The 11,074-nt window shown below is 40.1% G+C and overlaps 1 protein-coding gene and 1 pseudogene across 1 annotated transcript; both read right to left on the bottom strand.

Annotated features, from left to right (window-relative positions):
- Positions 1-2,391: 2,391 nt before the first annotated feature.
- On the bottom strand, positions 2,392-5,257 carry LOC146464456 (uncharacterized; annotated as a pseudogene).
- A 3,396-nt stretch (positions 5,258-8,653) lies between these two features.
- LOC146464455 (uncharacterized) lies at positions 8,654-10,559 on the bottom strand. Its single transcript, XM_085129760.1, has one exon. The coding sequence runs from the start codon at positions 10,380-10,382 to the stop codon at positions 8,919-8,921; it is 1,464 nt and encodes a 487-aa protein (XP_084985886.1). The 5' UTR covers positions 10,383-10,559; the 3' UTR covers positions 8,654-8,918.
- Between the last annotated feature and the right edge of the window lie 515 nt (positions 10,560-11,074).

Raw genomic sequence — 11,074 nt, 5'->3', positions numbered from 1 at the left:
CATTTTTAGCCTGTGAACAGGCTCCCAAGTGGGGTCTAGGGCGAAGACAAAAATCGACAAAAATCTTCCTCGCCCCATACCGCGCTCCGCTCGCCCGGCCCGCCGATTTTTCTTGTCGCCCTATACCTAGCCTACGAATACAGCCGCCTCTCATTCGCTCCTGCGAAACGCGAAGAGCCGGAGACTCTCTCTCTCCTCGCGTTTCGCACGTAGTAGCAGGAGCGAATGAGAGGCGGCTGTATTCGCAGGCTAGGTATTCTACTTAACAAATGTTTCCCCCCGTATTTTACTCGTACTGCAAATAATGCAATTTTATCTGGTGGTTACTTATTGCTTCACTATATCTCTGTATCTATCGATTAACGCATAAGACTTCGTGTCATGAGTTACGTTGTTGGTCGCGTCTTTTGTAGTCCGGCCGTGAGGTGCCGAGTAACAATTACGTGGGATGCCCTAAGAGGCATACCGTGTCTAAAAAGGGGTTCCGGACAATCGCGACTCCCAAAAAAATTAAAAGAATTTGATAACGCGACCAAAAACTTAACTCGTGCCTCCCGAGAACAAAAAAAAAGAGAGAGAGAGAGAGAGAGAGAGAGAGAGAGAGAGAGAGAGAGAGAGAGAGAGAGAGAGAGAGAGAGAGAGAGAGAGAGAGAGAGAGAGAGAGAGAGAGAGAGAGAGAGAGAGAGAGAGAGAGAGAGAGAGAGAGAGAGAGAGAGAGAGAGAGAGAGAGAGAGAGAGAGAGAGATCGTTTCCCAAAATTTTTGTTCCCTGTGATTTTTTGAGCAAAATATCTTGGCGTAATGTTTCTAATATGTTTCTAGCAGTGTAGTTGGACAGAGGTGATGGCAACCATTAGGTTTGGAGTGCTTTTGATTTTGGTTGAGTTTGCTTGCTGATTTTAAAAGCACCAATTCCATAGATGTCGTTGCAACTCTGAGAACGAACAAAGAGGTCCGAAACAGTCCTCTCTTAGTTTAAAGTTCACTTTTTGAAAGGGAACTCTCAGAAAACTGCCAAATACGTAAAATCCGCCGTATTTAAGGAAACAAATGAGCAGGTCAACTGCAACTTCAAAGGCCAGCAAGAAAACTGTACATACAAATGTGCATACAAATGTCATTTGATACTCCTCTTTTAAACTGCAAATATCTAAGAAGAGAATATGTTAATATATTACAAAACATATAAGATACTTGCAGTTGAAAAAGGAAGTATTAAATAATGCATATATTCTAAATATCCCTGAAACCCGTAAAATCCGCCGTATTTTAAAAAAAGATATCAGCCTGTCAACTGCCACTTCAAACTGGAAGTTCTAAGACCAGCAAGAAAACTCTAGTTAGGGTGGATTTTACGGATTTTACGGAAATTGTACATACAAATAACAATTAATACTCCTTTTTTAAACTGTAAGGATCTTTGAAGAGAATATATTAATATATCATATATATTTAATATATATTAGATACTTACAGATAAAAAAGGAAGTATTAAATTATGTATATCCGTGAAATCCGTAAAATCCGCCGTATTTTAGAAAAAGATATCAGCCTGTCAACTGCCACTCAAAACTGGAAGTTCAAAAGCCAGCAAGAAAACTATATTTAGGGTGGATTTCACGGATTTTACGGAAATCGTACATTCAAATGTCATTTAATACTCCTCTTTTAAACTGTAAGCATCTAAGAAGAGAATATATTAATATATTATAAGATATATAAGATACTTGCAGTTAAAAAAGGAAGTATTTAAAAATCATGCTTATTCTAAACATCCGTGAAATCCGTAAAATCCGCCGTATTTTAGAAAAAGATATCAGCCTGTCAACTGCCACTTCAAACTGGAAGTTCAAAGACCAGCAAGAAAACTGTGGTGTTAGGGTGGATTTCACGGATTTTGCGTAATATGACTGATGCAACATGGCCTAATACCTCTCTTTTAGATGTCTCAAAATGTTCATTGGAAGGCAGTTACAGTTAGCAAAATTTATCTAACAGTTCCATGAAAAAAATTCTGCTGTAAACTAGTACATTGTCAGAGAGTGGAAGTTCTTGCTCTTCGAAGAAAACTGTAGGTAGGGCGGATTTCACGGTATTTGCGGACAAAACAACCTTCACCCAGTGATTTTAGATTCTTGGACAAATTTTCATTGCCATCTTTTTTTCAAAATGTGACAACATGATTAACAATGATCCTGACGGTACCAGATGATTGTTACCCCTTTTGTCATGAAATAGTGCAATTAACAACTTCTGCACCTAGTAATCAAGACTTTTATTTCTTGATGTGCGATGCTTAGTAAAGTCCGTAACGAATGTGAAATAAACAAGAAACTAAACTTGGGCTGCTTCAATAGAGTTCGACTGCTAATTGCTACGTGGGAAAATAATGTAAGCAATGTGTCATAGAGTCTAACGAACTACATCGACACATGTTGCTTTAATCGTTTGTTTTGCCTTATGTGATATACATCAGAACTATGAAAATGCAATATGACTTAATACTTCGCTTTTACACTGAAGATGTCTTACAATGTTCATTGGAAGACAGTTACAGTTAGAAAAGGGACTATAAATAACATTTATCTAACAGTTCTGTGAAAAATGTTCTGCTGGTAAACTAGCACATTGTCAGAGAGTGGAAGTTCTTGCTCTTCGAAGGAAACTGTAGGTAGGGCGGATTTCACGGTATTTGCGGACAAAACAACCTTCACCCAGTGATTTTAGATTCATGGACAAATTTTCATTGTAATCTTTTTTTCGAAATGTGACAACATGATCAACAACGACCTTAACGGTACCAGATGATTGTTACCCCTTTTGTCATGAAAAAGTGCAATTAACAACTTCTGCACCTAGTAATCAACTTCGCGAAAAAGACCCAAGTCTGGAGAACGAACTCAAGTCAGGGACAAGAAGCCACGCAAAACAATTCTGAGCTAATTTAGCCAGCAGCAGAAATAGAGAAACACTGAGACACAGAGAAAATGTAAAATGAATGCTCGAGTTTGTTTAACATTACCTAGAGTTTGTTTTTGGGTCAGAATTACACACACAGTTGGAACTGGAACATGTACGGCTAGGTTAGGTCGGCTTGATAAAATTATTACATTATATACATCAGTGTGTTTGTGAATGGTGATAGAAAATTGCCACTGAAAAAAAAAAACAAAAACAAAGAGAGAGAGAATTAAAATGAAGATTGCGTCGTTGACTACATTTGCAGTGTTGTTGTTGTTGTTGTTGTTTTATTCGCTCAACGGAATTTTCGAAGCAGCCCTTTTCTTAAGAGAATCGGCAGTTCTACCCTCCTGAAACCTGAAATCTAGATCTCTCAATATCGCTGTCCACTGTCCAAATCCGTGCTTAGTTATTCCTTCCTTTAGAAAATAGTCCTCTTCTGCTGTGAATTTCAAAACATGACGAATGTTCCTCTGAGAGCGCAAGATTCTTTTAGGCAGGGCGTCCTTTTTGGGGGAGGTGTTGACATTTTCCACTGGTTCAACAGAAGGCCCGGCGGTGGAAGTTGAATCGCCGAGTCTTGCGTTGACGTCCTCGTCCACTTCTGACCCCTTGGCGCCTTGTAGTTTCTGTAGGCACTCGTGACCCTTCAAAGCAACTTCTCGGGATCGTTGTTTTTGATAGTGAACTTTAGCAACGGCAGAGCTGTGTTTTTGGTCTTCCGACAAAATCCTCTGCTCTTCGCTAGTGAGCTGGTTGAGGCTCTGCGTTTCAACAATTTGGCGATAACGCGTGGGATGGATGTACTTTCCAATTGCATCAAACACCAGTTTGCTCATGATCTCGCCCAATTTACCATGCATGCTGGCCTCCATTTCTGTTGACGAGAACGAAATCACACTTGGGTTTAAGCAAAGGTCTAACGTACGAGATGTAGCCATTGAGCACTTGCATGTTTGCATCGGAAAGAATCAAAGAATCAAATCCATACTTTCCAGCAGTCTTGAACGTTTTCTGATCAATGAATCCACCCTTTTCCTTAGCTCTATCAATCATGTCCACCGTCAAATATTGATAAGTCATAGGACGTGACCCCTTCACTTTGATGAACAGATACATGGCTACGAATTTCGTGGCAAATGTCAAGTCCGAGGGGTTAACTTGAGCTGGACTCGATTTGCAGATCTTCACGGTATTTTCGTAGCGCGGCAGATGGAATTTCACGACCTCCAGCAACTCCTCCATTGTTGCCCAGTGGCCTCTTGCTTCCAGTGTTTCGATGTCTAAATCTTGTGTCCACTGCAATCGCATCATCTTTGCAACTGTCTTTCTCGCCCTTTTGAGGTACAACTCTGTTGCAGAGAACTTTTGAAAGACTGCCTCTGATGCACCGTGAAGTTTTCTGAAGTCGATCATTTCGGAAATAGCGTCTATGTAGCCTAAACGCCCACCATGGCCGAGCTTGCATTCGTCTTGTAAGTAGTCGATAAACTTGAACAACAAATTTGGAGAACATAAACTAAAGTCCACCACGTCAAAAGTCAACTCTTCCTCGTCTTCACAGCAAAATCTTAGAAACTTAAAGCATCTTGTAACTATTTGTTGCGCTGCGCGATCCTTCTTGTAACCGCCACCACTTCCAGTCAACCATTTTGTGAACAACTCGGCAATGTCACACGATAATGAAAACGAAGGAAGTATCTTTACGGCATGCTTTGTGGTTTCAGTTGTTCGATCTTGAATTGGTTTCACCATCGGAACATTTCGCGAATCTGTGATTTCTTTCGAATTGGGCTTTTCATCAAAATAAAAGAACCAACTGTGCTTGTTATAAACATGTTTTCTGCACCCTCTTTGACTTTGAAATCCATCATGGTCGCACTCTTGTATTGGGCAGTGATACAAGCTGTTGGTTTCATCTTTTTCCAAGTGAAGCCGTTTTGGTTTGGGCGACGCTCCATCGATATCCGACCAATCGACTTTATACTTCTTGCTCATTTTGCCTTTTAAGCGCATCTAGTCAACACGATCTCCTTTAAATCTGAACCATAACCGAGGAGCGGATGACGAGCAAAGGAACTGCATATATGTTTGCATTTGCCAAAGCATGCCCTTACTTGCCCGCCCTCATTACTATTGTGCAAAATTCATGACAGTGACATGCCACCAAACTCGCCCAAGCAGGTCTGAGCGCGCCTTCTTGTTTGCCTCATTCCCAAAGGCAACCTTAATTTGGGAACAAAATGGGAATGCGTAGAAAAATGGTCCAAAATCTGTTCTCAAACGACCAATTTGGGAACAATATGTTCTATTCACAGATAGGAACTCGGAACAAAACAGTCCTTATTTATCAATTTGGGAACACTGTGTTCCATCAACAGATAGGAACTCGGAACAAAACAGTCCTTATTTATCAATTTGGGAACAATGTGTTCCATGCACAGATAGGAACTCGGAACAAAACAGTCCTTATTTATCAATTTGGGAACAATGTGTTCCATGCACAGATAGGAACTCGGAACAAAACAGTCCTAATTTATCAATTTGAGAACAATATGTTCCATTTACAGTTGGGAACTCGGAACAAAACAGTCCTTATTTATCAATTTCGGAACAATGTGTTCCATCAATAGATAGGAACTCGGAACAAAACAGTTCTTATTTATCAATTTGGGAACGAAGTGTTCCATTTACAGATAGGAACTCGGAACAAAACAGTCCTAAATGACCAATTTGGGAACAATGTGTTCCATCAATAGAAAGGAACTCGGAACAAAACAGTCCTAAATGACCAATTTGGGAACAATGTGTTCCATTTACAGATAGGAACCCGGAACAAAACAGTCCTTATTTGTCAATTTCGGAACAATGTGTTCCATGCACAGATAGGAACTCGGAACAAAACAGTCCTAATTTATCAATTTGAGAACAATATGTTCCATTTACAATTGGGAACTCGGAACGAAATATTCCTCTTTTACACTTAAGTGAACGTTTTGTTCCTACCTTGTAAAACATCTGGTCCTCTTATAGTCAATACGAACACAAAAACGAGGAACAGTCCATACTAGAGGAACGTTCCTTTTGGAATATAGGAACAGCCAACGAAACTTAAAATCAGCGAAAAAAAGAGTCAAAGACTATAGAAAAAATCCAAAAAGCGTAAGTCAAGCGCTTCGGCGAAATGAAAACGGTCTTTAAAATTTGGTGAAGTCTCATTCAATCGAAGGCAGCAAAATGCGCCAGGATCAAATTTTGGGAAATGTAGAAGAGAGAGAGAGAGAGATCGTTTCCCAAAATTTCTGTTCCCTGTGATTTTTTGAGCAAAATATCTTGGCGTAATGTTTCTAATCTGTTTCTAGCAGTGTAGTTGGACAGAGGTGATGGCAACCATTAGGTTTGGAGTGCTTTTGATTTTCGTTGAGTTTGCTTGCTGATTTTAAAAGCACCAATTCCATAGATGTCCTTGCAACTCTGAGAACGAACAAAGAGGTCCGAAACAGTCCTCTTTTAGTTTAAAGTTCACTTTTTGAAAGGGAACTCTCAGAAAACTGCCAAATACGTAAAATCCGCCGTATTTAAGGAAACAAATGAGCAGGTCAACTGCAACTTCAAAGGCCAGCGAGAAAACTGTACATACAAATGTGCATACAGATGTCATTTAATACTCCTCTTTTAAACTGCAAATATCTAAGAAGAGAATATGTTAATATATTACAATACATATAAGATACTTGCAGTTGAAAAAGGAAGTATTAAATAATGCATATATTTTAAATATCCCTGAAACCCGTAAAATCCGCCGTATTTCAAAAAAAGATATCAGCCTGTCAACTGCCACTTCAAACTGGAAGTTCTAAGACCAGCAAGAAAACTCTAGTTAGGGTGGATTTTACGGATTTTACGGAAATTGTACATACAAATAACAATTAATACTCCTTTTTTAAACTGTAAGGATCTTTGAAGAGAATATATTAATATATCATATATATTTAATATATATTAGATACTTACAGATAAAAAAGGAAGTATTAAATTATGTGTATTCCAAATATCCGTGAAATCCGTTAAATCCGCCGTATTTTAGAAAAAGATATCAGCCTGTCAACTGCCACTCAAAACTGGAAGTTCAAAGGTCAGCAAGAAAACTATATTTAAGGTGGATTTCACGGATTTTACGGAAATCGTACATTCAAATGTCATTTAATACTCCTCTTTTAAACTGTAAGTATCTAAGAAGAGAATATATTAATATATTATAAGATATATAAGATCCTTGCAGTCAAAAAAGGAAGTATTAAATCATGCTTATTCTAAACATCCGTGAAATCCGTAAAATCCGCCGTATTTTAGAAAAAGATATCAGCCTGTCAACTGCCACTTCAAAACTGGAAGTTCAAAGACCAGCAAGAAAACTGTGGTGTTAGGGTGGATTTCACGGATTTTGCGTAATATGACTGATGCAACATGGCCTAATACCTCTCTTTTAGATGTCTCAAAATGTTCAAGAAACTAAACTTGGGCTGCTTCAATAGAGTTCGACTGCTAATTGCTACGTATTATCATGGGAAAATAATGTAAGCAGTGTGTCATAGAGTCTAACGAACTGCATCGACACATGTTGCTTTAATCGTTTGTTTTGCCTTATGTGATCTACATCAGAACTATAAAAATGCAATATGACTTAATACTTCGCTTTTACACTGCAGATGTCTTACAATGTTCATTGGAAGACAGTTACAGTTAGAAAAGGGACTATAAATAACATTTATCTAACAGTTCTGTGAAAAATGTTCTGCTGGTAAACTAGCACATTGTCAGAGAGTGGAAGTTCTTGCTCTTCGAAGGAAACTGTAGGTAGGGCGGATTTCACGGTATTTGCGGACAAAACAACCTTCACCCAGTGATTTTAGATTCATGGACAAATTTTCATTGTCATCTTTTTTTCGAAATGTGACAAGATGATCAACAACGACCTTAACGGTACCAGATGATTGTTACCCCTTTTGTCATGAAAAAGTGCAATTAACAACTTCTACACCTAGTAATCAACTTCGGGAAAAAGACCCAAGTCTGGAGAACGAACTCAAGTCAGGGACAAGAAGCCACGCAAAACAATTCTGAGCTACCGTATTTACTCAAATAAGCGCCGCGGCGCTTATTTAATTTTTCGTTTCTCCTGTGCGGCGCTTATTCGAGGGCGGCGCTTACTTGAGGGCGGCGCTTATTAAAAGGTTCATACCACAAAGCCAAAACATTTTGATTGTACAAGCAAACGCTGACAATCTCCTTACTGCAACAGTTACAGGGAAGAGAAAGAGGGAGGTTGGGCTTGTCGTACAGGTGAAGTTTACAGCCTTCACGCAAGAACTGAAGAACGCGAACATTTTGAAGAGAGAACTGAATGAGAGAGCATTAAGATATACTCACTTCGAACTGAAAAACATCACTATTGATGAAAATAAATTCCCATTGCTGGCTTGAACCACATTGCAGCGATCACAGTGTATTTTTATCATCTTATGGAAATACTCAAATATGCGCCGCACCGGAGCTGCGGCGCTTATTCGAGGGCGGCGCTTATTAACCATTCCGCTCCATGTGCGGCGCTTAATCGAGGGAGGCGCTTATTCGGGGGCGGCGCTTATTCGAGTAAATACGGTATTTTAGCCAGCAGCAGAAATAGAGAAACACTGAGACACAGAGAAAATGTAAAATGAATGCTCGAGTTTGTTCAACATTACCTAGAGTTTGTTTTTGGGTAATTACACACACAGTTGGAACTGGAACATGTACGGCTAGGTTAGGTCGGCTTGATAAAATTATTACATTATATACATCAGTGTGTTTGTGAATGGTGATAGAAAATGGCCACTGGAAAAAAAAAGAGAGAGAGAGAATTAAAATGAAGATTGCGTCGTTGACTGCATTTGCAGTGTTGTTGTTGTTGTTGTTGTTTTATTCCCTCAACGGCATTTTCGAGGCAGCCCTTTTCTTAAGAGAATCGGCAGTTCTACCCTCCTGAAACCTGAAATCTAGATCTCTCAATATCGCTGTCCACTGTCCAAATCCGTGCTTAGTTATTCCTTCCTTTAGAAAATAGTCCTCTTCTGCTGTGAATTTCAAAACATGACGAATGTTCCTCTGAGAGCGCAAGATTTTTTTAGGCAGGGCGTCCTTTTTGGGGGAGGTGTTGACATTTTCCACTGGTTCAACAGAAGGCCCGGCGGTGGAAGTTGAATCGCCGAGTCTTGCGTTGACGTCCTCGTCCACTTCTGACCCCTTGGCGCCTTGTAGTTTCTGCATGCACTCGTGACCCTTCAAAGCAACTTCTCGGGATCGTTGTTTTTGATAGTGAACTTTAGCAACGGCAGAGCTGTGTTTTTGGTCTTCCGACAAAATCCTCTGCTCTTCGCTAGTGAGCTGGTTGAGGCTCTGCGTTTCAACAATTTGGCGATAACGTGTGGGATGGATGTACTTTCCAATTGCATCAAACACCAGTTTGCTCATGATCTCGCCCAATTTACCATGCTGGCCTCCATTTCTGTTGACGAGAACGAAATCACACTTGGGTTTAAGCAAAGGTCTAACGTACGAGATGTAGCCATTGAGCACTTGCATGTTTGCGTCGGAAAGAATCAAAGAATCAAATCCATACTTTCCAGCAGTCTTGAACGTTTTCTGATCAATGAATCCACCCTTTTCCTTAGCTGTGTCAATCATGTCCACCGTCAAATATTGATAAGTCATAGGACGTGACCCCTTCACTTTGATGAACAGATACATGGCCACGAATTTCGTGGCAAATGTCAAGTCCGAGGGGTTGACTTGAGCTGGACTCGATTTGCAAATCTTCACGGTATTTTCGTAGCGCGGCAGATGGAATTTCACGACCTCCAGCAACTCCTCCATTGTTGCCCAGTGGCCTCTTGCTTCCAGTGTTTCAATGTCTAAATCGTGTGTCCACTGCAATCGCATCATCTTTGCAACTGTCTTTCGCGCTCTTTTGAGGTACAACTCTGTTGCAGAGAACTTTTGAAAGACTGCCTCTGATGCGCCATGAAGTTTTCTGAAGTCGATCATTTCAGAAATAGCGTCTATGTAGCCTAAACGCCCACCATGGCCGAGCTTGCATTCGTCTTGTAAGAAGTCGATAAACTTGAACAACAAATTTGGAGAACATAAACTAAAGTCCACCACGTCAAAAGTCAACTCTTCCTCGTCTTCACAGCAAAATCTTAGAAACTTAAAGCATCTTGTAACTATTTGTTGCGCTGCGCGATCCTTCTTGTAACCGCCACCACTTCCAGTCAACCATTTCGTGAACAACTCGGCAATGTCACACGATAATGAAAACGAAGGAAGTAACTTTACGGCATGCTTTGTGGTTTCAGTACTTTGATCTTGAATTGGTTTCACCATCGGAACATTTCGCGAATCTGTGATTTCTTTCGAATTGGGCTTTTCATCAAAATAAAAGAACCAACTGTGCTTGTTATAAACATGTTTTCTGCACCCTCTTTGACTTTGAAATCCATCATGGTCGCACTCTTGTATTGGGCAGTGATACAAGCTGTCAGTTTCATCTTTTTCCAAGTGAAGCCGTTTAGGTTTGGGCGACGCTCCATCGATATCCGACCAATCGGCTTTATACTTCTTGCTCATTTTGCCTTTTAAGCACATCTAGTCAACACGATCTTCTTTAAATCTGAACCATAACCGAGGAGCCCATGACGAGCAAAGGAACTGCATATATGTTTGTATTTGCCAAAGCATGCCCTAACTTGCCCGCCCTCATTACTATTGTGCAAAATTCATGACAGTGACATGCCACCAAACTCGCCCAAGCAGGTCTGAGCGCGCCTTCTTGTTTGCCTCATTCCCAAAGGCCACCTTAATTTGGGAACAAAATGGGAATGCGTAGAAAAATGGTCCAAAATCTGTTCTCAAACGACCAATTTGGGAACAATTTGTTCTATTCACAGAGAGGAACTCGGAACAAAACAGTCCTAAATGACCAATTTGGGAACAATGTGTTCCATCAACAGATAGGAACTCGGAACAAAACAGTCCTTATTTATCAATTTGGGAACAATATCTTCCATTTACAGTTG

This window comes from Pavona decussata, unplaced genomic scaffold (genome assembly GCF_977016875.1).
Source record: "Pavona decussata unplaced genomic scaffold, jaPavDecu1.1 SCAFFOLD_163, whole genome shotgun sequence".
In the NCBI taxonomy this organism is placed as follows: Eukaryota; Metazoa; Cnidaria; class Anthozoa; order Scleractinia; family Agariciidae; genus Pavona; species Pavona decussata.
The sequence above is the reverse complement of the archived record's forward strand: the minus strand, read 5'-3'. Positions and strand labels throughout refer to the sequence as shown.

What these genes read in the sequence shown, in the direction of transcription:
- LOC146464455 (XM_085129760.1), bottom strand. Translation starts at nt 10,382, where the DNA reads ATGGTGAAACCAATTCAAGATCAAAGTACTGAAACCACAAAGCATGCC.